The sequence below is a fragment of the Meriones unguiculatus genome, chromosome 8 (genome assembly GCF_030254825.1).
Source record: "Meriones unguiculatus strain TT.TT164.6M chromosome 8, Bangor_MerUng_6.1, whole genome shotgun sequence".
In the NCBI taxonomy this organism is placed as follows: domain Eukaryota; kingdom Metazoa; phylum Chordata; class Mammalia; order Rodentia; family Muridae; genus Meriones; species Meriones unguiculatus.
In genome coordinates this window covers 104,970,480-104,996,073 of record NC_083356.1, presented here as the reverse complement: position 1 = coordinate 104,996,073, position 25,594 = coordinate 104,970,480, and the positions used below count along the sequence as shown (strand labels likewise).

General features: G+C 41.3%; 1 protein-coding gene across 7 annotated transcripts in view; it reads left to right on the top strand.

Moving 5' to 3' along the window:
* The window catches only part of Scn3a (sodium voltage-gated channel alpha subunit 3), a 115,309-nt gene that overhangs the window by 9,655 nt on the left and 80,060 nt on the right, over window positions 1-25,594 (top strand). For 5 of the 7 annotated variants that reach the window (XM_060390313.1, XM_060390312.1, XM_060390308.1 and 2 more), the window contains exons 2-3: window positions 21,506-21,641; window positions 22,153-22,466. In XM_060390313.1, the coding sequence (XP_060246296.1) occupies window positions 22,203-22,466 (264 nt within the window). In that variant the 5' untranslated portion in view covers window positions 21,506-21,641; window positions 22,153-22,202. Of the gene's footprint in view, window positions 1-10,997; window positions 11,093-21,505; window positions 21,642-22,152; window positions 22,467-25,594 lie in introns of all 7 variants that reach the window. The other 2 variants (XM_060390310.1, XM_060390311.1) reach the window with 2 other exon arrangements.

Sequence of the window (25,594 nt, the reverse complement as noted above, 5' to 3'; positions counted from 1 at the left end):
ACTCCTAGAAAGAATTCAATTTACATTTCCCAAAAGGCTTTCATAGTACTTAGTCATCAACAAGCAGATTTAAGTAGAGATAAAGAGGACCTTGGCAAGCGTCCAGTTCACTAAAATCTTCTCAAATTCAGCGCACCCTCTACTAGGTGTAACACTCTTGTCTTGGGAAAGGTTTTGGAGCAGGATTCGGTGACCTTTGTTGAAAACACAGGGTAATGGTATACTCTCCAACTCTAATCTCAGAGGAGATGAATGTACAGAGTATCCCACGTGTGTCCCAAAGTCTGGACACAGACCTAGAGTTTCACAGATAAAAGGGGCCATCCAAATTAAAGCCAATCCCTCTCTCTTCCTTCTTCTCTGGGCATAGATACTAAATACCTATGATCTTGGATACTCAGTATATACCTTAGCTAGTGAAAGCAGAGAAGAGTCTAATAGCCAAGAACACAGGTTGCTTGAATTATAACCTATGTGTGTTCTACTCCTTGCTTTTTCCTCCCTCTCCTCCCATCTCTCTCCCTCTCTCTCTCTCATTTGATCACTTTCTTACATCTTGTTTCTGAAGGCATGTGTCAGGGGTACATACTCTATGATGTGGCACTGTCCTTGTGTACCATTGCTAGCGACCTGGCCCTATGATGAAAGAACCATCTCCTCTCACATTTTTGTCAGAGAAGGCCTTCCCATGTGTGTTGTCTTGGGCTGATGAAGAATCGCAGAGGACAAAATTCAAAACTTCCCATCCTGTCTCTCAGCAGGCTTTGCTGCTTGCACTGATCTGAAGGAAATGATCAAAGCTGCCCTGCATGGGAGCAGATAAACCTGTATCTTCTCTATTTTAAATCTCAAGGGGTACTGGTGGGGCTGAATATTTGTGGGGTAGCCAACATCACCATCTTGAAGTGAAACATCAAGTTGCACCTCAAGATCCCAGATCTAAAGTTTCCTCAGGTTGCCAAATGGAAAAGGCAATCGACTCTCAGCACTCCGTTGTGAAAACAGAGTGCTGTCATTTTGATTACAGTCAGTAAACAGTCTGTGTTTGCCTGGAAAGAAACTGCCTAAAGCACACAGCACCAGCGAGCAGAGGAAACACAGCTAAGGGCAACTCACAAGGCTGTCAATATGGCTGATGTTACAGTGGGTGTAGAGATTGAAGACTGGTCATTTGTCTGAGTGTGTTGTTTACTTTCTATTCACTGTGTTGCAATTTATTTCAAAACAGAAGGCTTCCCATAATTCTGTTGCATTCAGATTTTTTTCTATCACAATTTATTCACTTTTTATCCTGGGCTGTAGCCCCCTCCATCTTCTCCCAGTCTCACCCACCTTCCCTTTTTCCCCCTATGCCCTTTCCTAGTCCACTAATAGGGGAGGACCTCCTCCCCTTCTATCTGACCCTAGCCTATCAAGTGTCATCAGGGCTGTCTGCATCATCTTCCTCTGTGGCCTGGTAAGGCTTTACCCCCCCAGGCAGAGGTGATCAAAGAGCTGGCTACTGAGTTCATGTCAGAGACAGCACCTGTCCCCCTTACTAGGGAACCCACTTGGAAACTGAGCAGAGGGTCTAGGTCCTCTCCATGCATTGTCCTTGATTGAAGCATAGGTCTCTGCAGGACCCCCTGGGCCCAGGTGTTTTTGGCTCTGTTGGTCTTCTTGTGCAGTTCCTGTTCCCTCCAGATCTTTCTATCTCCCTCTTCTTCCATAAGGTTTCTGGCACTCTGCCCAAAGTTTGGTTGAGTCTCAGTATCTCCTTCCATACCCTATGGGTAGAGTCTTTCAGATGCCCCCCTGTGGAAGGCTCCTGTTCTGTTCCTTGTCTTCTCTTACTTCCGAGGTCTATACTGTTTGTCCTTCTGAGTGAGGTTTCAGCCTCTTCCCTAGGGTCCCTCTTGTTGTTTAACTTCTTTAGGACTATAGATTTTATTATGTTTTTGCTTGTATCCAGATTTAAATGTGGGTTTTGCTCCATTGCACTCACACCCAGAAAGTTCGCTTAGGGCAAAGTCATTTTATTCACTGGAGTATTTCTTCATACAGTAATCTTATTCCCTAAGGACAAAAGCAACATCTGACTAAAGGAAATAGAAAACTGTCAATCCAGAAAGAAAGGCCCTCCTTCTTAGAACTTCTCAGAGCGGGGAATAGCCCTTTCTAAAGGAATACATTTCTTCAGGAGCACTTAGTTTGTTCCATGCACTGTTTCAGGAGTAGGGGAGGAGAGGTGGTGACAGGAGGGTGTGGGAGCAGGTGAAACCTCCTTCCAAGGCAGGCATCACCCAGTGGAAATATAACAAGGCTCACACATGTGCCTTTAAATTTTCTCAGTGAAGAAGGAAGAAAAATCAAAATAGCTTTAATGGATGATATGTTTTACATAGGGTTGCACACCAAATATATTACTATTATTTCACAATTTGGCACCACAATCACAGTGTTGAGTCCTTATGTGTAATCAGTGGATTTATATTAGGCAGACATTTTCAGAACTCAAATTAGGTAATGGTGTTCAGCAGTATTTATTGAACAGTTTTCTGGTTTACTGTAAGCTGACAGAGTCATCTTATCCTCAAGGAATTTGCTAGCAGATAGAGAGGTGGAAAGATACTTGCAAGAAAACAGAAGATGAAGTTTCGATTACTCTATGAATTCAAACGCAAGTGTTCTTTGAGAGGCCAGAAGGCGGCAAAGATAACTCGTGATGTAGAATTGGTGTGTATTGTGCCTTGGAACCCCAAAGCAGGTCTCAAACCAAGCAGAAGGAGTGTATTTGAATTCCACACCATACTCTAGGGACTCTCGGGGGAATGGAAAGTAGCGCACTTTTGCTGGTGAAGTAGATGGGTTAAATGTTTACAAAGAAGTTGGTCATTTTTTCAAATAAAAGATCATTGGACTTTGTGTCCTGTGAGCAGTCACTTCTCCATTTTGCTTAAGATTGCTTGCACGCCCTAAAATTGAGGGCAATAGTTGCATTTTTCTTGTATGGTTGCTTTGAAGTAACCAGTGCCTGGACTACAGCTAGTGCTTAAGCAATATTCTCTCTTATCATCACCCTCGCGTCTCTAAGGCGTTTTGGAGTGGGATACTTAGAGCGAAGCATTTAGTCCTCAGGTTGCTTTATTGTGAAGAGAATCTAGTAACTGTAGCATAGTTGAAGGTTTACCTTTGGGGTACACAGTATTATAATGCATGTTTGAACTGGACTGAGCAGGACTATATAATGAGAACATAATGTACCTAGGGGGAATCTGACTTTGTTATTGCTATGAGCCCTTTTCCTGTTTTTTTCATCCCTCATGGGTGGACAAATTACTTTATTTACTTAACCAGCTCTACATCACTGCACACTTTGCTTTTCTGGTGTTGTTTTAAAATGTCTGCATGCACAGGAAAACGTGACTTTAAAAACTGGGGTAAGTTTCCTAGTACTGCCACTACATACAAAGGCGTGAGATGTTTTGAGGAAAAATACCTAAGTATTTAGTGATCCAAATAAGATTCATTGAGCACTTAGCAGGTGCTACGAATAGACCGGCTTCTGTGAGGCATACATGCCACCCCAAAAAGCAGAAAATGACCAATTGTCATTACAAGTAAGACATGTAGCACCTGTTAAGGGGGCAGAGTCTTTGGAGACAGTTCAGCAAGATAGGGACTTGAGGGAAGTGATGAGGTTAACGGGTCCCTTTACTAAGGCAATTTTTGGTTAGTATTTGAAGGTGAGTTCTGAGTTTTTCCCTCTCCTAAAGGACAAGCACTTCAAGGAAACACAACGGACAAGCTTCCAGGTAAAGGACAGCCAGAAACCAGTTTGCAGGCAACACAAGGCAGGCAACTTTTTTTTTTTTTAACCCTAATCAGCTGCTGTAGGGTTCTGTGCAGAAGAATGACATGATTAAATTTCTGTTCTCCCAAGATCGCTCTGGCTGGTGGGATTAAAATAGGCTGTGTGGCAATCAGGCTGGAGGCGGGGAGGCAGAAAGCCATTGGTGGCGGCTGTGAAACACTGCCATCAATCATGTCAAGGACCCGGGTTCAGTGGAATCACACTGCACGACGTTAAGTGCATAAATGAGATGGAGGAAGCTATGCTTGTCATTTCTGAGAAGTCATTAAAATGAAAAAAACATATTACATGTGTGCATAAGACAGTGTGTGTGTTTCTACTTTAATCAATAAAAAACAAACTATTGCTGGCTGTGTTGGTGCATGCAATACTTGGAAAGAGGAGGCAGGAGGATCAAGTGTTCAAGGTCATCCTTAGCTAAAGAAGAAACCAGCCTGGGCTATATGAGATCATTTCTCAAAACAACAAGTGTATACCCTTGTCCACACTTAGTTTTCTTATTGGTGCATATTAGTCATATAAAATCATGAGTGTTTATTACTCTATCCTCCCTGCTTCCCCACCTTGCTGCTTCCCTTTCATTGCTTTGTCTCCTTTCTTATGCTGGTTCTTATAAACTAGGCATTGTCGGCCATGCTTGTGGCTTCTGACCAACAGTGTCAGCACCACTTGTGTGCTTGCTAGAAATGCAGAGCAGACCTCACCCAGCTCAGCTGCTGCTGCAGCCCTCCGGAGGAGCTGGGAAAGCTTCATTTTAACAGGAAGCCCTCTAGGTTGATTCTAAGGCTATGTTTTAAGAGCCCTGTTAAAAAACTAGATTGGAGGAATGAGATGGCTAAAAGATCCTTTCCAATCTGATGTTGTTTTATTGATTAGTTCAATATTTGATATTTATTTCTGGTATAAAAATTAAGGATAACTCTCTAGACAAAAATGATTATTGACAAGAAGTGCAGATTCATGCTTAAGAACAAGTAAACCTGTTTGTTTGTTTTTGTTTTTGATTTTGAGACAGGGTTTCTCAATATAGCCCTGGCTGTCCTGAAACTCAATCTGTAGACCAGATTGGCCTTGAACTCAGAGATTTGCCTACATCTGCCTCAGGAGTGCTGTGATTAAACGTGTGTGCGATTACCACCCAGCAAGAACAATTAAACTGAAAAAAAAAAAAAAAACTTAAATGTATTTGATTTTAAATTATTATATCTCATGTCTTTGATAAGTGATATAATGACGTAGGTGGGGTTGTTAATGTTTTGGTTTAGGTTTGTTTTCTCGTTTTGGTTTCTTTCTAGTTCCTGTTCAATAGAAAGTTCAAGGCAGGCAAAATATTTTAAATATGTATACAATATACCACAAGTTAGGACTCAAGGTTTATAAGCTGCTCTTTTATAATGTGCATTCAGTTGTGAATCTCCTGAGTACAACGTGTTGAGCGTAAAGCAACGAATGGAATTTTTATAAGTAGAGGAACCTCAGATCCTAAGTGAACATGGTCTGCCAAGAAGGGAGTCCAGTTTGCTCCAGGGAGAGGTGCAGGCACAGCTGAGTGTGTGGCTGGTTTCCTAGGCACTGCTCAGTATTTCCCTTCCCTCCACCTCAGTGATTTGGCCATTTAAAGCCACCTTTATGATAAAGACCTTCAGCCTCAAAATCAAATGAGCAGGTGTGGGTGGGGCTGTTACCTGGTTACACAAGTGAAACAGGATGGTCCTTTCCTCTTGCAAACACTGCCCGTGAGTGAGTCTTTCCCTGAGCAGCCTGGAGCTGCCTCAGTCCCTGCTCCAAGCACGAAGCACGGAGGAGGAGAGGTCTTTCAGGCCCTTGAACTCCCGAGGTGATTTTGAACCGGAAAGTTCTGAAACCCTGTTATGTTGTAAACACAAAAGAAAATACAACGTATTGGAAGAATAGAAAAATAGAGTGAATGGTCCAAACTAGAGGACGGATCAAGGAGGCAGAAGGACGGTAAAATCATTGAGGTGCTTAAAACACTGGGAGGGGACCTGGGGCAGACAGCTTAGTAAGGAAAGTGCTGGCTCTACAAGCATGAGCATGGATTCCCTACACCCACGTAAGAAGCTGGGCGTAGCGAGGTTTGCGTGTAACCCCAGTGAGGGAGACTTGGGGTAGGAAGAGAGACAGGCAAATTCTGTAACCAGGTGCCCAGCTGATTTAGCCAATTAGCTCTGAGCTCTAGGTTCACTGGGAGAATCCTGTCTTTAAAACTGGATAGTGAGCTGCCGTACTCTGCCTGACCCCAGGGACTGACCTAACTGGGGTAGTGAGGGAATGGAAGAAAGACAGACACACAGGCACGCAGAAAAACTGGGACCAAGTAGGCTGGGCTCTATCATGAAAAAGCTCAGCATCATGGAAGCTCACTGTGTTTGTCTTATACTGTTGAACAGGGAGGCATGGTTATTACAAACAGCTGAACAAGGAGGAGAGGTTATTACGTACAGATAAACGGAAGCATGGCTCTTATATGCAGCTAAGCAAACAGGCAGGTTTAGCTAATCTCAATAGGAGCAATCTATAGCGGAGTAATCTTCAGGCAGTAAGGATCCTGGCGAGAAAGCTAAGGTGGCATTTTTTACACACGCTGCCAACATGTGCACACAATCCAGAGAAAGGCTTTGCCATCCCACCAAGGCTCACCCAGGGAAAACTTCACCAGTTCCCGTGGGTCTTAGGCACTGTGGTCCAGGACATGGTCAGAACAAATGCAAATTACACAAACGGGAATATAAAAAAATTCAACTTTCTAAAAAATTTAATTCTTGACGTTAGAGATATCAAATGTAAAAAAAAAAAAAAAAAAAAAAAAAAAAAAAAAAAAAAAAACAAAACAAAACAAGAATGGGTTAAGAGAAGTAAATTTAGAGTAAATATGTAATTGGTCTCTACAGCTGTTATCTTTGACCAGTTTCAAGGCAAAATTCCCATCATGCTCTTTGAGCTACCACTATCTCATTTATGCACTGAGGTTTCTCCAGGAAGTTTATAGAGCGCTGAAATTCCAATAAGATTGTCTCAAAAGTAGGCTCACCATTTAGGGAGGCTCTCTCATTTCAACATGCAGCTTTGTTCACATGAGAGCAATGTTTCTGAACCACTGCATCACTTTCTAAATGAAATTCACTGTGCTGAACTAGTTTTATCTAATAGCGGACTTTCTTCATCGAGCCTTAGATGAACCTCTGCTAAACTAACTCTGGGTGCTTATTGGATGCATTGCTCAGTTTTTCTTAGGGTAAGAACTAAGCAAGCTTTCATCTCTCCAATTTAGATCTTGGAACAAGTTTGTCTCTTACACATGGCCTTTTAGGAATTGTTTCTTTTGCTTTGTTTTAACTAAAATAGAAAAAATAAATAAATCTAGAGATCCATGGTACATCCCTGTATCCTCCTGTGGCTGCTGAATGAATTTGAGCTGTATTCCATCCTTCACTACATAAAGGATGCATATCCTATTTGTAGCAGTCACCACTATTTTCCTTTATACTTGTCTCAATTCGACGTCTGTGTTTCTATGTCAAACTATATCTTGAGTGTTTGTTTAAAATTGCAGATACCTGGATCCTTCCTGATCCCAACCTACTTCTGAAAATTTGTATTGAGAGAGAATGAATTTGGGTGGGTAGGGAGATGGAGAGGATCTGGGAGGAGGTCGGGGATGGATACAGTATGATCAAAATGTATTCTATGAATTTTTTCTAAATAAAAAAGGAATTGTTTTAAGTAGCCTCGGGGCTGGAACAGTGACTCAGTGGTGAAGATCACTGGCTGTTCTTCCAGAAGACCCAGATTCAATTCCCAGAACCCACATGGCAGCTCACAACTCTAGTCCCAGGGAACCTGACACTTTTTACTCCCCTTTGGGAGCACAGCAGGCACAGAGTTACACAGACAAACATACAGGCAAACCACCCCAAAACACAAAATCATAAACAAAACAAAATGATTTTTTTTAAGTAGTTTAATAGAGTTGGTGATACGGGTCAGCAGGTAAAAGCCACAGAGCCTAAGTGCCTGAGTTCAGGACAAGATCCATGTGGTGGAAGAACTCCGTGTTGGCCTCACTTCCACATGATTGGCAGTGTCGCCAGCTCCCTCTTTAGAACCAAAACTCGGCCTAATTAATTCTAATGCCAACATTCAGTTGTCTAATTTTATACCATAGTCAATCTGCAAACCATGGTTCATGGTGGAAGGTCAGTCATATTAAGATAAAATGTAGCCAGGCTTGGTGGTACAGGCCTGTAATCCAAACACTCTGGAGGCAGAGACCAAATAATAAAGGCAGGGTCAACCTGGGCTATACAAAGACTTTCAAGACAGTCTGATCTGGTAATTGAGTGATATTTTGTTTCAAAAAGTAAAACAGAGACAGGTAGGGCCACACTTGTGCATTAGCTTAGAAAATCAGGAGCTGGGTGGAGGGGATCCGGATTTCTCAGATTCAGCTACAAAGTGAGTTTGAAACAGCCTGGGTTAAATGAGACTCTGTCTTATAATACCAAACTAAAATGAAAAAAAAAAAAAAAAAAGACACAATGCAGATTGGAGATGGGAGAGGGGGGACCACAGGTAGAAATCAGTGGCTACTTGAGATTGGAAAAATCGTTCTTCCAAGAGTGGGGAGGAGAGAGACCACAGGAGACTCAGAGCCTTCTGGGCTGGGGGGCGGGGAGAGGAGCTGAGACACACCCCTTCTCCTCAGCTCACACTCCATCTCCACTGTGTCCCCAGTGAAGACCTTTTCAAATATTTAAGGAACATGACTAGATTGATGGTTTGGTTATTTAAAGTCATTCTCATTACATGTCAAGCTAGAGGCCAGAGTACTTGAAATCTAATTATTTCTGAGTCTTGAAGGCAAGGTCAGCAATATTCAGCAACGGTTACTGGACTATAATTTCAGCGTAAAGCTTAAGTCTGGGTATGCATGCTGCTGTCTGGTAGTATATGTTAATCTTCTGATACTTGGGCATGATACCTGAGAAAATCAGTTTAAAAGAGCACGTTTAAATTGAGCTCATGTTTCTGAAGTCCATGTTTGCATAACCCTGTCAGTGGCCTTGTGCCTGTGATGGCAGAGTTTAGAATGTCCAAACTCTGTAGCAAAGTCCTGTTCACCTCGTGATGGCCAAAAACAGAGATAGGAAGAAGAAAGAGCAGGGTCCCAGTATCTCCTTCAAAGCTATTACCCCAGTAACCGAAGCTCCTCCTGGGAGGACCTGTCCAATGGCACCATGGGCTAGGGAACAAGCTTTCCATCCGTGGGCCTTTGGTGAATACTCCAGATCTGGTCTACCACATGGGTATTATAAAAAAAAAAAAAAAATCTGTGCTACTATTAATACAACCAATACTACTTAAAACTTCCAGCTTTTATTAAAAAAACCCACTTTACATCATTACATATGTGTGTATGTGTATACATATATAAAAGCATATATATGTATGCTAATTCAAAATCCTATTCTAAAAAACCAAGTTTCTGGATCTAATCCTCACTTACATATCTGAAGCAGGCAGCTGGATTGGGGAGGTGATATATGACTTAACACACCCAGAGAATGGGAGGGCAACATTGCTGTTACCACAAAGTAAGAGGCCAGAGAGGAAGGTCCAGGCCAGGTCACAGAAGCATTTTCAGTCTTGGCTAAAGTGGCTCTAAGTCACTGAGAGACACTGACAGGGCTTAATAATATTCTGTGCCTGGTGACAGGATAGAACAAAAGATTGGTGGCTTTGGAGAGAGTTCATCTAGAGACAGATTTTTAATAGATGTTATAAAAATTTAAACACGGATTTAGTTTTTGCCAGGAAGTAGAAAATGGTGAATTCTGGGTAGGTTTTGTGAATACTGTGCAAGTAAATTAAAGTAGATATTGTTTCAAAAATCAACTTCTGGGTGTTACCAGCTACCTTGTTCAGTGAGATCACATTTATTGAGTTAGCCTGTGCCAAGCCATTGATAATAGAGGATGACCTCCGATGCTTATTTCAGGTTAATATTGTGCCCTGGCTTAATGCTGTTGTCTAAAATTTACCTTTATAAGCCACTGAATACAGTTTGTCTTATCTTAATGAGTCAAGTAAACAACTTTTCATGAGTAGAGCAAAAAAAAAAAAAAATGAGATAAGCTAGCAAAGGAATCAGAATCTCTTAGTTCCCTCTGTGGTCTGAGGTATTGGAGGAAAAGAAGCAAAGAGGAGGAAGTAGGAGGGGAAAAGGAGACAAGGAAGTAGGAGGTAGATCAGAGCCTGCCAAGGGCCAGCATGTCTCTAGAAAGACTGAATGAATCAGAGCAGCTGGAGAAGAGTCCCAGCCGAACCCTGGGGTCCTGGCAGCAGTTCCTGGCCCCTGCTTACTAGAGCATGCCAGGGCATGGCATGCTGTCTGAAAAGATCAAATGGCCTGCTTTGCTTCAAGCCTGCTTTTCTCATCAAAAGCCACAGGTAAACCAAGTCTCAGAACCAGGCCCTAGTACCCAAGCACGACCACACTGCTGGCAGTCAACGTGCCTGCCTAACTTCATTGTGGTTTTTGTTTGTTTCTTTGTTTGTTTTTGTTTTTGTTTTAACACAAAATAGGGAGCAAGAGAGCTGAAATCAAGCAACCAGCATTTGCCATGAATCTTTGACAAATATGTCATCGTTGACTAACTGGGAGAAAAAACTCAGAATCCCTTCTAGGGATATTGTAAGAACAAATGAGCTAATTCCCTAAAGGGGCCTGGAGCTTTTCAAAACAGAAGTACTGTGACTCTCCAAGGTACCTAACCCACTACTTTGGAATAAAATGTGTATTTGTGGAAAGCAAACTGAAATTTCTATTGCTAACGAGGACAGCTGTAGCCAGACAAAAAGAAGACAGAAAAGTGTCATGGTCCTTACCCCCATCCCCACCCTGCCTCCATCAGTGTGTTTCTCTAAATAGATAAACAAATGGATGAGGCCTGGCAGGGATGGCCTTGGGGCCTGGAATGAAGCCAAAAGCCAGAAAGATAAATTAACCCAGCTCATTTCTTTTTTCTTTTAAGAGGGACACTTGTTTTGTACATTTTGTAAATTGCCTGGGATTGTGTTTACTTTCGATTTTATTCTATTTCTTTTGTAATTGGACCCATAGCTCACCTGTTTCTACTGGGTAAAGGACATCCAAACACGTGGCTAGTATTTGATTTGAGCTGGCTTCTGGACTGCCGAAGTTTTTTGAACTGACCAGTAAGTATTTGTTTATTTGGTGTATCAGCAGCAACCAACTAGGAAAGCTGTCTAAAGCGATTGTGGTCAGGAAGGATGTTTATTGGACATAACAAGCAGTGCAGAGGTTGTTTGGGTCCAAGAGCTGAGCTGTCCATCAAGAGCCCAGGGGTAAACACATCTCTGTGGTCTGCTACACTCACTGTGTCAGCTTTGCCCCAAGAGCAGCATCCGCTGTGGTTGGAAGCTGGCTGAGACAGTGCAATGGATATTGCCTCTGATGCAAAAAGGTGCAAGACAGGCAAGATGCCTTTCCCCCTATCCAGCATAAAAAGCTCTTACAGACTGGCCTGTGCCAAACCTTCCCTGCAGTTCGTCGGCCAGAATGGGCCCACATATCATTTCCTTAAGCACTGATTGCAAGAGAGCTTAGAGGAGGTATCCAGAGTGGAGTGCGCACTAGGACTCACACAAAACCTACTTCAGTTTGCAAACATTCAGCAAGGAATGTCAAGAGCTATTAAAGCCAGTAATGGTGATTCTTGTATAACAAGGTTGGCTTAATTGTTGTCATTAGTTGGCTCTTGTCTCCTTAGCTTATAAGTGATCTGATAAGGACAAAGTCACAGCAAACATCAGCCTCTGTAAGCTAGTTTTTATTTCCTCGATGATTGTTCCAAAGACAGGTTGAGCTTAGGCTGTCTTACTCTGATGAGTTTTTTTCCCCCTCATGAGAAGAGTCAGTAAAAGGAAAAGACAACAATAAATCCACTTGTCAAACAGGAAATTAATAAATAGTACTCACGTGTTGACAATCGCTCATTTATCATTAGATTGAGAGGAAAGATTAAAGAAAATCAGGATTGATTTTGCATTTGGCAATGGCATAGTACCCTGGCCACAGAACTACTTTCTTGAGTCAGAATAATAGAGGTCCCAACAGCCTTGCTTAGACACTGAGGGACACAAGACCTAGAAGAGCAGTCCCAGGGCTATAATTTGATTTTATACAACTCAGAAGTTCTCTGTATATATGTGAACATGCATTGGTTACATATGTGGCTAGTATTTTTTTTATCACATATCTATTACATATGTGTCTAATGTTTATTGTCAATGTTTTCTGACTTTAATATTTTCTACTTACAAGAGCGGGGCTAGATCTCTCAGTCTCTTAGGTGAGACCACTCTATTATCAACTCAGATTCCACATCCAGCAACTCCCTAGTAAGATGACTAACATCCTAGCTTCATGTTGGCAAATATAAATTAGGAATCGAGTCATTTCGCAGTCTTAGTAGTATGGCTGAACTATCCAGTTTTGAAGATTGGTTGCTCAGCTCACTGACTTTGAAATTAAGACAAGTTATATAGTTTACATAATCCTACATTTGTTAGTCTGTAAAATAAGGATAAAAGTTATATCAATAGGGCAAGACTAACGAATACAATAAATTTTCACTGTGACTAAATCAGTTCATAGACATAAACTACTTGGGAGTATCTGAGACGCACCAAGCATTTAACCAGAGTTCTGTTATTATCATGTAATCTCAGAGCCATCTGGCCAGGAAGTCATACCAGCCAGATAGCATTTCAAAGTTCCTTTGAAATATGCAAAGTAGGACATAATTCTACCTTGTGGATATCTGGTCACTATTGATAGAGTGTGCCAAGCACTCAATGTGGATAGATAGATAGATAGATAGATAGATAGATAGATAGATAGATATGTATTCAATAAAACTTTTTGCTGTTTTTTTCATAGATGCTAACAGAATCAATAGTGAGTATAGGGTGGCCAATGCTTGTAAATGAGAGTTCTGTTGGGAAAAGGAGGTGAAGGTATTACTAAGTGGCTGAGCACTTTCTTAACTTCCCTACCACCTGTGAGCCTCACAGGAAACAGTGAAACCTCTTATTCAGGTTGACAAGGGTATAGCTTAGTGGTAGAGTTGCCTAGGATGCATTAGGACTGGGGTAAAATCCTCAGAACAGCAAAAATAAGCAGTTTTCATCAGCATTGGATATTGGTTCATCTTACCTTTAAGACTCTGCTTTTCCTATAATAGTCTCTTTTGTTGATACCAAGAACACAGCACACTTTGTTTTTTTTTTGGTAGTGAGCCCAGGCTTTCCTATTAACTCATTCATCATCAAGTACATGAAAATACATTGTGAATTTTTTTGTGATAATTCGAGTTATGGAGCATAGAGCAACTTTTCATCCTTAAAGATGGTGAATTTACAGCCTTCTGCCATAATGGGCCAGAATTAATAGAATTCTTCTGTAGCATGCATCATCAGAAAAAGAGAGAGAGAGAGAGAGAGACAGAGACAGAGAGAGAGAGACAGAGGGAGAGGGAGGGAGAGAGAGAGAAAGAGAGTGAAACAGGTTATATAGCTAGCAATGAAAATTTCTAGCTATCTGTATGGAAAATTAGATGAGAAGTGAGGGACCACATGACAAGTGGAGATCATGTTTTGCCTTGATAGTTCCACAACATGACCCTGACGCTTACTTTGTCATTTTCCTAAGTTTTATTCCCATGATATTGGTTAGTTTCACAAATATGCATAAGCTTATGATAAGATCATAAGCACACTGATAGGGAAAAGAAAACTGAATGACCCAAATTAATTTTTCTGTCATTTTTTATGCACAACTTAGATATTTAAATTCCAGTTGTAAAATAGCTGGATTCAATACAATATGACAACAATATTGAAAAAAAAACTAATTCAACAAAAAATTGAATATGTAAAATTTTTTTTTTTTTTTTTTTTTTTTTTTTTGTCTCAAAGAAATAGGTGTTTCCCCACAGCAATATTGCTTAGCTTTTCTGGGTCTGTTTTTTTTTTTTTTTTAATTTCTTCTTAAGATGAAGATTTCAACTAATTGCTGGATCTAATACATGGCCTGTAATTAACATTTTTGAAGTTTCTTTTCTGGTGTTTAGGTAATCACACCAATTTCATCACCTGACGCCTTCTCTGTCCCACTCCTTCAAGACCAGCAGGCATGTGAGGTCTGTTTTTTTCCCTTTCCATGTTGCTCTTAAATGATGTCATACTAGTTGCCTGCCCCTTAATCAACATTTTCTCAGCTCCGACAGCTTTTCTGCATCTCAGACACATATTTTAATTATGTACCAGATGTCCCTCAGGCACCTCCAACTCAATAGCTGAACAGAATTTATTAGCATGCCTTACAAGCCTCCTCCACTGCTCTGCTGGGTTATAGTCAGCCATGGCTTACCCCGGAGACCTGGAGATGACACACAGCTCACATCAAGTCAGCTGCAAAAGCTCACTGACTCTCCTTGTCCTGTAATTGTGTCTTGAAGAGATGCTTTGGCCACTCTAGGGTTTCCTCCCAGCTGACTGGCTTACTCTCTCTCTGGGCCACTATGCTCAGCCTTTAGGTAGACTTTCACATGTAAATGTCATGTTAAGCCCAGAAAGCATCTGCTGTCCTTGCTGCAATTCTCTCTATCACAGCTTGAGGGGATGCGGTGGTTAGAAAGGATAACAACTTAGCAGTGTATCAAAGCAGATACTAAGACTCATAACTAAACCTTCGGCAGAGTGCAGGGAATCATATGAAAGAAGGGGGAGTTTGTATGACATGGAAAGGACAGGAGCTCCACAAGGACCAAATATATCTGGGCACAGGGGTCTTTTCTGAGACTGATACTCCACCAAGAACCATGTATGTATATAACTTTGAACCTCTGCTCGGATGAAGCCCATGGTAGCTCAGTAACCAATTAGTTTCCCATAGTAAGGGGAACAGGGACGATCTCTGACAGGAACTCAATGATAGGCTCTTTGACCTCCCCACCCTCCAAGGGAGGAGCAGTCCTACTAGGCCACAGAGGAAGACTTTGCAGCCAGTCCTGAAGATAGCTGATAAAACAGGGTCAGATGAAAGGGGAGGAGGTCCTCCCCAATCAGTGGACTTAGAAAGGGGCAGGGAGGAGATGAGGGAGGGAGGGAGGGCTTGGGAGGGAATGAGGGAGTGGGATCCAGCTGGGATACAGAGTTAATAAAATATAACTAATAATAAAAAATAAGAAAAGGATAACAACCTGTTCTTTTTTTCACTCTTTTTATTTTTATTTTTATTAATTACAGTTTATTCACATTGTATCCTCCCTGTACCTCCCTCCCTCTGCCCTCCCAATCCCACCCTCCTTCTTCCCAACCCATGTCCCTCTTCCAGTCCACTGATAAGGGAGGTCCTCCTCCCCTTCCCTCTGATCCTAGTTTATCAGGTCTCATCAGGAGTGGCTGCATTGTCTTCCTCTGTGGCCTGGCAAGGCTGCTCCCCTCTTTGGGGGAGGTGATCAAAGAGCAGGCTAATCAGTTCCTGTCAGAGACAGTCCCTGTCGCCATTACTATGGTGCCCACTTGGATACTGAACTGCCATAGGCTACCTCTGTGCAGGGGTCAAGCCATCTCCATGAGTGGTCCTTGGCTGGAGTATCAGTTTCAGAAAGGCCCCTGTGCAAAGAATTTTTGGATCTGTGCTTCCTCAAGATCCAGCTATACCACTCCTAGACATATATCCAAAAGACACTCAAGTATACAACAAGGACATTTGCTCAACCATGTTTGTAGCAGCTTTATTTGTAATAGCCAGAAGCTGGAAACAGCCCAGATGCCCCTCAGTTAAGGAATGGATACAGAAATTGTGGTACATCTACACAATTGAATATTACTCAGCGATGAAAAACAAGGAAATCATGAAATTTGCAGGTAAATGGTGGGAACTGGAAAAGATCATCCTGAATGAAGTATCCCAGAAGCAGAAAGACACACAAGATATATACTCACTCATAAGTGGATATTAGACATATAGTATAGGATAAACATACTCAAATCTGTACACCTAGGGAAGCTAATCAGGAAGGAGGACTCTGGCTAAGATGCTCAATCCCCATTCAGAAATGCAAAGAGGATAGACATCAGGAGAAGAAAACAGGGAACAGGACAGGAGCCTACCACAGAGGGCCTCTGAAAAGCTCTACCCTGCAGGGTATCAGAGCAGATGCTGAGACTCAGAGCCAAACTTTGGGCAGAGTGTAGGGAATCTTATGAAAGAAGGGGGAGATAGAAAGACCTGGGGAGGACAGGAGCTCCACAAGGACAGCAACAACCTATTCTAATGCTCCAGAGTGGTCCAAAATCCATGCCTGCTTGCACAGGCTGTGGCCGGACTCTCTTCCTACCCCTTTCACTAACTGCTTCCTTCTGGAGCACTGCTGTCCCAGACATGGTGGAGGTGTTTAGGACCTTTGTGGGGAAGACTGTGATGTCTACACTATTTTCATGATTCCATTTGCCTTTATTTGTCATTTAGCCTTTACACCGATCGTTCAGTGGCTTCCTCAGTAGGCATGAAGGTAGCTAACGACATTGACATGTGCTATCCATTCTTTTCTTTTCTTTTTAATATTTGGGCATTTTTCCTATTTTTATTTATTAATTCAGTTTACATCTCAGCCATAGGCCCCTTCCTCCCTCCTTTCCTTGCAGTCCCACCCTCCCTCCTGCATCCTGCCTCCTTTATTCTGAATCACCCTACCCAAACACCCCAGCTCATCTACTCACCTGAGGACTGAGTTGTCTTCCTCCCCTGTGGCCTGGTAGGGCAATCTCTTTCACTCCCATTTACTATCAATAAAAAAAAAAAGTCAGATCACATAAGAAACCTCCCGTGAAGCAGTAAATCTCAACCCTAAAGAAGCCACATTTTAAATGTTCTGTATGATGAAATGGAAGAAATATTCATGGGACTGGAGAGATGGCTTAGTGGTTAAGAGCACTGTCTGCTCTTCCAGAGTTCCATTCCCAGCAACCACATGGTGGCTCACAGCTATCTGTTATGGGATCTGATATATATATATATATATATATATACATATATACATATATATATATATATACATATATACATATATATATTCAAAGTATTTTTGCTGTGTACTAAAGATTCCTGGTTATTTCTAGAAAGAGCCCAGGGGGTATTATTGGAGTTAAGAACCAAACTAGGTGGTTCTTCTCTCTTTCTGTATCTCTGTCTCTGTCTTTCGCTGTGTCTCTGTCTCTCTCTTTGTCTCCATCTCTATCTTTCTGCTTCTCTCTGTTTCTCTCTTGTGTGATGTGGTATGATGTGATGTGTGTTTGTTTGTTTGTGTGTGTGTGTGTGTGTGTGTGTGTGTGTGTGGTGTTTCATGGAATGCCATTTTCACTTGAAAGGATCATTGACAAACAGTGCTACTCAGACTTGGTATTTGGCACAGATATTCTCAAAAATGAACAAAAGAAAAGCCTGTCACTCAGAAAAATCAGATGACAGCATTTGTTGTCAGTGTTAAAAATGAAGCTTTCAAGTGGGAATTGGAATTTCGGGAAGCTCTTGCCTGCCACTGGAGCACAGCAAACCCCAATACATTATAACTTTTCTCATGCACTCACTGGCAACACTAGGAAATGTGCTTTACAGCTGTGGTATGATAAAATTCATCAAAATTTGAAAGATTTGCATAACAATGTGCTGATATTTTCCAAATGATTCATTTATGATGGCATAAGCACTTGCATAATTATGTAAAAGATACATTCAAAACACTAGATTTATCAAAAGTTTGTGGATATTGTTTCCGGTTCCACACAGAAACCAATGTAATAAATTACCATTTGTAGAACCTTGATTTGATAACAGAGGGAAATATTCTCAAATCCCTAGAAAGGCAACGGTCTGGTATGCCAGCAAAAGAATATGAACGTTTCCTAAAACTCAGTCATATGGAAACCATTGCTCAGATATTTCTACTTGCTGGCCTGCTGCCGTTCATATTGCCCCTGAGTTATTAGCCTTCAGTTTGATTGTGCCCCCTTAACCCCAATACTTACTTGAGGATGCTGTTGAAGACCCTTGATGCTATATCCTGGCTAACCTTCCAGGTTTATCTCACATCAATGCTTTATGGAGGTTGGTATCAGCCCTAGTGAACTGCTGAGAGTTCTTAGCAAGTTTTGAATGGTCCTTTTCATCTTTGTCCACATCTTTGTCCACATCCATGCATACACACACACCAGACACACACATACACACACACCCTTGCTCGGTGTTCCTTGTGATACAGCTTCCAGACAACCCTTCCCAAACTGCCACCACCATTACCATCACCTGTAAAATCCTGTTTAGCCTACAAAACCTATCACTTGCGCAGGAACATTTTTATGAACCATACATCTCCCTCCCTTGCCTGGTCAGAATAAATTGATCTAACTTGGCTAAAAAGTGATCATATAGCCAGTTGTGTATGTTGTGTATGGTTGTATTTTAATTGTTTGCATTAACATCTGTTAGCATCTGTATCTTGCGTGGGTTTACCATCTCCTAGAGGAAATGGCTCATCAATGTGCTGATAGCTTCCATAGTCCATGAAAAGTTGCTGGTACATATTGCTCTTATGATGAATATTTCCTGAATAAATAGTCCAAGGGCTCATTCTGCATATCATATTCTGTGATCCCTTGTCATAACAGAAAACACTGAATGACAGTCTTTGTATTAACCAGCAAAGGGATATGTTTGCCTTGCTCATATATACCCACATACAGGATCTTTGCTTTTTAATTAAGAGGATCAACTCTTTGGATTCCTTTTATCTTTTCTCTCCTGAAAACATAGCTCTGGAGACAACATGGTATATTAAACTGGATGTATTTTAATAAATTATAATGCACATACACTCATTAATAATGTATGTTCCACATCAAAGCTTCAAAAAGAATTAAAATTTAAATATCTGTTCCAATATGGATATAAAATTATGTAAGAGTTCTGTAATAAGCTCACAATGTAATAGAAAGAATTGGGAAAAGAAATAAAGGAGATCTCTTGAAAGCCGATGGGACTTCACTATGCAACAAAGTGTTAGGAGATGTTGGGGCCCTTGGGCTCACTAAATATGGAGGCCTGTCCAAATATTGGCCATGCTCTAATTCCCCCAGTTAGGGAAAAGCCAAGAACAGGGGACTGTTCTTGGACAACTGTCTAAGAATCTCAGCCTTCATTTTTCTCCCAAGTTAAATTATTCACTATGGACTTTTATAAGCAAACAGGAAGGTAAATTATTATCTCTTTGCAAGTAAATATTTACGATTTTTTGTGATACTATCTAGATCCACATCATTTCAGAGAAATCAGGATGAACCATGGAGATTATTGAGAGATCTACGCAACCTACAACACTTAAAATACAATTCAATGTGTGTGTGTATGCGAAAGTAGGCACTCACACAACTACCTGTACACACGTGAAGAACAGACTTTGGGCAGTTAGTTCTCTCCACCATGGGAGTTCTGGGAATTGCTCTCAGGGCATCTGGGAACTAAGCTCAGTGGATAAGTGATGTTATCTCTTGACATTCTTCCATGATGCTATGGTTTTGGCAAAGCTAAATGACACACACAGGTACTCTGAAACCGACTCCACAGGCTCCCCAAATGCCTGACACAGAATCAACATTGGTTTCTCTCAATGCCAGTAAGGAAGCCATCAGTTCAACATAATGCACAAACATAAAAGCAACTGTATCCCATGAGAAAAGCACCCTTGCTCCTGTAGGCACCAAACTCATGACCAGAGATGTGACACAGGTAGATTCTGACTTTCTGCGTACTGGAGACTAGCAGAAAACACTGACTTCTGTACTTAGGAATATACAACTTAGAGTGGATTCAAAATGGGCCAGAGATGACTGAAGCTTTATTCCAGTTTTGCACAGCGTGCCACTAGTAAACAGCACAAAGCAAATGGTTACTTCAATGCTAAGTAACACAGAACTGTTATCTTCCCTTCTAACCCACGCTCTGCTAGATCTAGAAAAAATAAATAATACAAAACAAAACAAAGAAAACCCCAGAGTCTCGAAGAAGGATTGCTTTTACAAAATTAGTGAAAGAATGATTTAACGTCTTGATGGGGCTCAATGTGATGTTATAAATGCTAACATAAAGACATCTCAGATTAAAAACCTTTTTTTTTTTTTTTGCCACCGGAATGCATCAGGGGACTAGTAATTCCAGTACAAACTTAATAAAAAAACAAAGCAATATCATCTGTTCCTTTTCCTAAACAGCCCAGATTTTCTCATTGTCTGTGTGCTCAGTATTCCCACACAGCAACTTGGCAAGCATCAGAAGACAGCTCAGGAGTAAACTGCTCCGAGACTAGGAAGGATGTGGGGGCGGGGAATGGAAAGCCACACGGACTTTGATGATGTGATGAATTCTGTGCCATAGCTGCAGGTTCTTCTGATAGAGGACTGATGCGTGCATCAGATTTTGCTGTTGCTACTCTTCTTCCTGGGATTTACAGATGTGACTCTTGTGGACAATACAAATAAAGAAACTGCTACTTTCTTTTCAGCATTCATATTGCTGGATTCTTGTAGGTTTCACAGCTTGTCACCGTCCCTGCTGAAGTAATTATTTTTACCTTCCCTGAGAAAGTGAGCCATGCCCCTCCGTAACTATGCCTCCTCTCCAGTCCTCTCCAGCCAGGTGAGAAGCTCATATCCCTGGACTCAGTAACTCTCCAAGCTCTTCTGAAGCCCTGGATCAGTACTGGCCCTGGCATACCAAGAGCTTACTTCTGGGAGAGTGGTTAATTTGTGAGGATGCCTTACAACATGGCAAGGAAAACGACTGGCAGAGATGACAATACTTACCATCAATAAAGTGATTTTTTTACTCCAAAGAACTATTTTAGAAATGACATAAAACAGGGCCCAGGGAAGGTGGCCTCAGAATGCATCCTTGAGAGCCTTTGGGAGACTCCACCTGCAAAGTCTAGTAAAACATTAACACCGTCTCTAATAGTTGAAGGGTTGTAAAATGGAAGAGCAACTAAATATAGTTTGCCTTGTTCAGAAAATGCTTCCAAAGGGTCCAAGGAGAAAACAGCTTAAGAGGCAAAAGGATTTGGCTTATTTAAATAAAGGAATTAGCACTAGGGGTAGGGGAATTTCTCAGTTGTTGAAGTGCTAACCCTATGAGCATGAGGATAGGAGTTCAATTCCCAGAGCTCACATGAAAATGTCTGGAAAATAGGGGCGCACGCTTGTAATACCAATGTTGTGGAGGCAGAAACTGATGGCTCCCTGGGGCTCACCTGCTGGCCAGTCTACCCTAATCAGAGATCTTTCAGCCAGTGAGGTACTGCCACAAAGGTGAAGGGTCTTCCCGTGGAGGCCACGCAGGTTGTCCTCTTGCACCCTCACCGAACACACACAGGCATACAGCTGCATGCTCATTTGCATGTACATGTATGTACACGAACAGTGGTACATACGCCTTCACACAAGAAAAAGAAATTATATATGTATTTTTAAAAGATGGGTCTCTTTTTCTAGAAGCACTGGTTTCCATGCTGCCGCCGCCGCTGCTGCTGCTGCTGCTGCGGAGATGTTTTCAGTTGATGACGCTGACAACTAGAACACGGTTGGGTTAGACAAAATTTCTTCCATGTCCTGCAATGCAATGAATCAGGCACGTATCACAATAGCTGCATTGTTATCAACACTTCTTTATTTAGAGAGTTAACAGATTGTGACGCAGGGAGTGTGGTGAGAAATGGCCCCGTAAACAAATTGATTGACAAGCACTTACTGTCATTACAGTTTTAACAAAAGTGTGCTGTAATAGAGATGGACTCAATGTCTCAGAAAAGACTGTTTTTTAATGTTTTAGTCTTTAACCAACACATCCTATTTATTATGTACAATTTGAAATATGCACACTCTGCAAAATGGCTAAACTAAGCTAATAAATGTTCAGAGCAAGTTTTTGCTCTATTTATGAAATGTATCATTTAAAATTACTGAAACATATTGAAATAACAGAAAATCATATTGAACGTTATTTCACAGTTCCACTTTGTAGCTAATCACAAAAATAACAGGAATATATTCCCCAAGGCCAATGAGTACAGTGTTTTCTTTCTTATACGTTTTCTGTCTCTTGCTTTCCTAACACTCATGCCTGGTTTCCATCCACTTAGGCAATTCTTATGCAAGAAGCTAAACGTAATTAAATGTGCAGGATGAAAAGATGGCCCAGGCACTGCTGGTACCCCCGGGACCTGAGAGCTTCCGCCTTTTCACTCGAGAATCTCTTGCTGCTATCGAAAAGCGTGCTGCAGAAGAGAAAGCCAAGAAACCCAAGAAAGAACAAGACATTGACGATGAGAACAAACCAAAGCCAAACAGTGACTTGGAAGCTGGGAAGAACCTCCCATTTATCTATGGAGACATTCCTCCAGAGATGGTGTCGGAGCCTCTGGAGGACCTGGACCCCTACTACATCACTAAGAAAGTGAGTGTTGAATTAATGTGACTAAAAAGTTCTCAGTTAGATGTGCAAAACAAGGGCTTATGTGCATTGGGGCCTTGTAATTGTCGTCTGTGAAAGATTTCCTGGTACTCTTTATTGCTGCACATCTTGAAGCACAGTAAAGCAAACACAGAAACATTCATAAGAAATGAAATCTCTGCTACAGAGGAATAAGTGTAAACAATTTCTACCACATCACAGTATCACAATAAATGGGAAAACTTGAAGTTGACAGCAAAGATAAGTATCTTCTATTGCTAGCCCATTTAACAGCTTGATAGACAGCCAAATTGTAGTTATGAGGGGGAAAAGGGCGGATGCTGTACTTATTTTGTAGTTCATTCTTGGCTTGATATTTCTTACAATCATCTGGGTTCTAGAAGAGAGTAGTCTACTCATCTATTTTTATAGACAATAATTCATGGAGAAGCGTGTTAACCCAGACATGCATGTTTTAGTCTTTTCCCTCTGTCCTGACATATGATTGGGTACTTCTACAGGCCTCATTGAAACTGCAATAGGTGAAATTCTAGACCACCTACAAATAGTTAAAATATTGCCACAGGAAAGAAAGAGAAAATATTGTGATAGTAATTATAACAGTAGCAACAATAATCTCCACATAATTTAAAGGAACAGTAATGACTATGCTTTCCCAAGGTCTAAAATAACAATATAGTTCTTCTAGAATTAGTTTCTATAGCTAAACCAACTTTGTGAGACCCATAGTCACTCTAAATAAAGGATACTGTTTTAATGCCTAAATGGATATTTTGGCACCTTTTAACAACAATTTATAGCTTGCCTTCACAATGATAAAAGAGTTCATTGTAAAGATAAACTAACATCATTCTGGGTTGATGATTTATGGATTAAGAAATAAACAGAACACCTTTACTTGTCAGAGTAGAACATTTAAAAAGCAACAGCTGAAGATACTGCATTTTTTAAGTAGTGTACAACTTAAAGGTATAAGTCCTGGGGATGGAGAGACGGCCTCTGGTTGAGAGCACTTGCCTTCCTGCACCCATGTCAGGAGCTCACAGCAGCCATGTCAGGAGGCTCAGGACTGCCTGTAATGACAGCTCCTGAAGATCGGACCCTCTTGCTGGCCTCTGTGAGCACTCTCGCACACGTGTACATGCATACAAAAAGACATAACACATAAATGAAAATGAAACAAATCTTTTAAAAAGTTATAAGTCCTTTTAAATAAGTTTAGCAATGAAAGGCATTAAATGTACATTCCTGTGCATCTAAAATAAACTTCAACACTTGCCTGCAGAGACTGTCAAGAAATGTTTGAAATTTAGAAACCCGGAGGTTATAAAGTCTGGTTAACAGTAAAATACTTCTCCCAGAGACCAGGAAAATAGTGAAACATTTGCAGCCATGTTTGTTGTCTTATAAACCCAGCACCTGGGAGACAGAGTCTGAAAGATCATGAATTTAAGGCCAGCCTGAGCTACAAACCCCAAAGTGTATGTTTTTAAAGTTATTTTCAGGACACAGGAGTTTGTTTTACCTTGACACCGTATTGTGCTTTTAAAAATAAGCGAAGGAGCCAATCAGTTTGGTGATATTATCAAATGCAGCAAGGGCTATGTTTACTTTCATTAAAAGAATTTACTTCTCGATGGCAATATCATCGCTTTGTGAAAGGGCCACCCTGGGCTACCTACCAGACAATACTGGATAACCTTACCATTTGATTGAGTCAGCTGTTTGGACTCCGTGTTCAACAGGACTCTTCTCTCAATGATTTGTTTCCCACTGATTTCCTGAGGGACAAGCATCACTGTAATTCTTTTTCCACATGAGAAAATAGCATCCACACTTTATTGTTAATTGACTACCATCCATCTGATTTTACAGGTCAGCCTTTTAAGTTCAGTTAATTTGAGTCTGCCCTAGAACACGGAATCATTCTCTGTGGAAAGGGCAGGCATTGCTCACTCTAAGCTGGAAACCAGACTTGGATCACGAGTCCTTGACAGTGACTCTAAACCATGAAGGGGACACCTCTACACAGCCCCTTTACTGTTTGGTTTCCCTGCCTTCACTTGTAAAATGTCTGTGAGGATGAGGGTTCAGGTGCCTCTTCCAGAAAAGTGATTCGCGACTCTTCAAAATTAAAGGGAGGGACTAATGCGTGAACTCACAGAATTTCATCACCGCAGGAAGCCAGGTTACTCTATGGCAATGTGTGTAAAAGGCAACATGGCGCTCTAGAGCTTCGTGTAATGATTTGCTGTCACTAATCAGTGTTGTATCTTAGTGCCTAATATAACCAGATGAGTAAGAGCACAATGTATTTTAACAGCATGTAAGCTGGCCAGGTTAGCAGCTTAGAAATAGTGGTGTGATAATAATAGCTAACATTTGCTGGGCTCACCCTATGTCAGGAGCCACTTGAATACTCCAGTTCATTTCATACCAACAAGCCAGTGAGGCAGTTACTATTGTTAGCCTCGATTTATGGATAGGAAAGTAGAGCCAAGGGCAAGTCCTTCGCTCACCAAAGACACACTCCATCAACGATAGAGAGCAAGGATTTGAGCCTCATCTGTCCACCTTCAGGGCTCTTGTCCGCTGATAAAACCCTGCAGTTAAAATGAATGTAAAATAAGATTGTTGGGAATTGGTTGCGCCGTCCTCTTTTGCTTTTTAATTTTTATTGATTCCTTGTGAATTTCACATCATGCACCCCAATCCTGCTCATCTTCAGGCCCCTTCCTATCTGCCCTCAGCCCTTGCAACCTTTCTCCCTTCCAAGAAAAAAACAACACAAACAAAAACATCTGGCCGTGGAAGCTGCAGTGTGTGTTCACAGTATACCTTTTGTCCAAGCAAACCTACTTGTAAATATCCATTGCAATGAGTCATTGGTCTGGTTCAAGGCCTCTGACCTCTGCTACACCATCAATACCGGAGCCTCACAAGGATATCCTGTTGTTTCTCTGGGTGACAGCATCTTTTTAAATTCAGTGCTTGGGCTATCTTCCTGCTCCACTGAGGGGTAAAACTGCTTTTCTTTTTGCAAAACCAAGAAATTCAGTGAACTTATTAGTACTTATCTGGAAGAAGAGGGAGAGGGAGGAGGAGGAGGA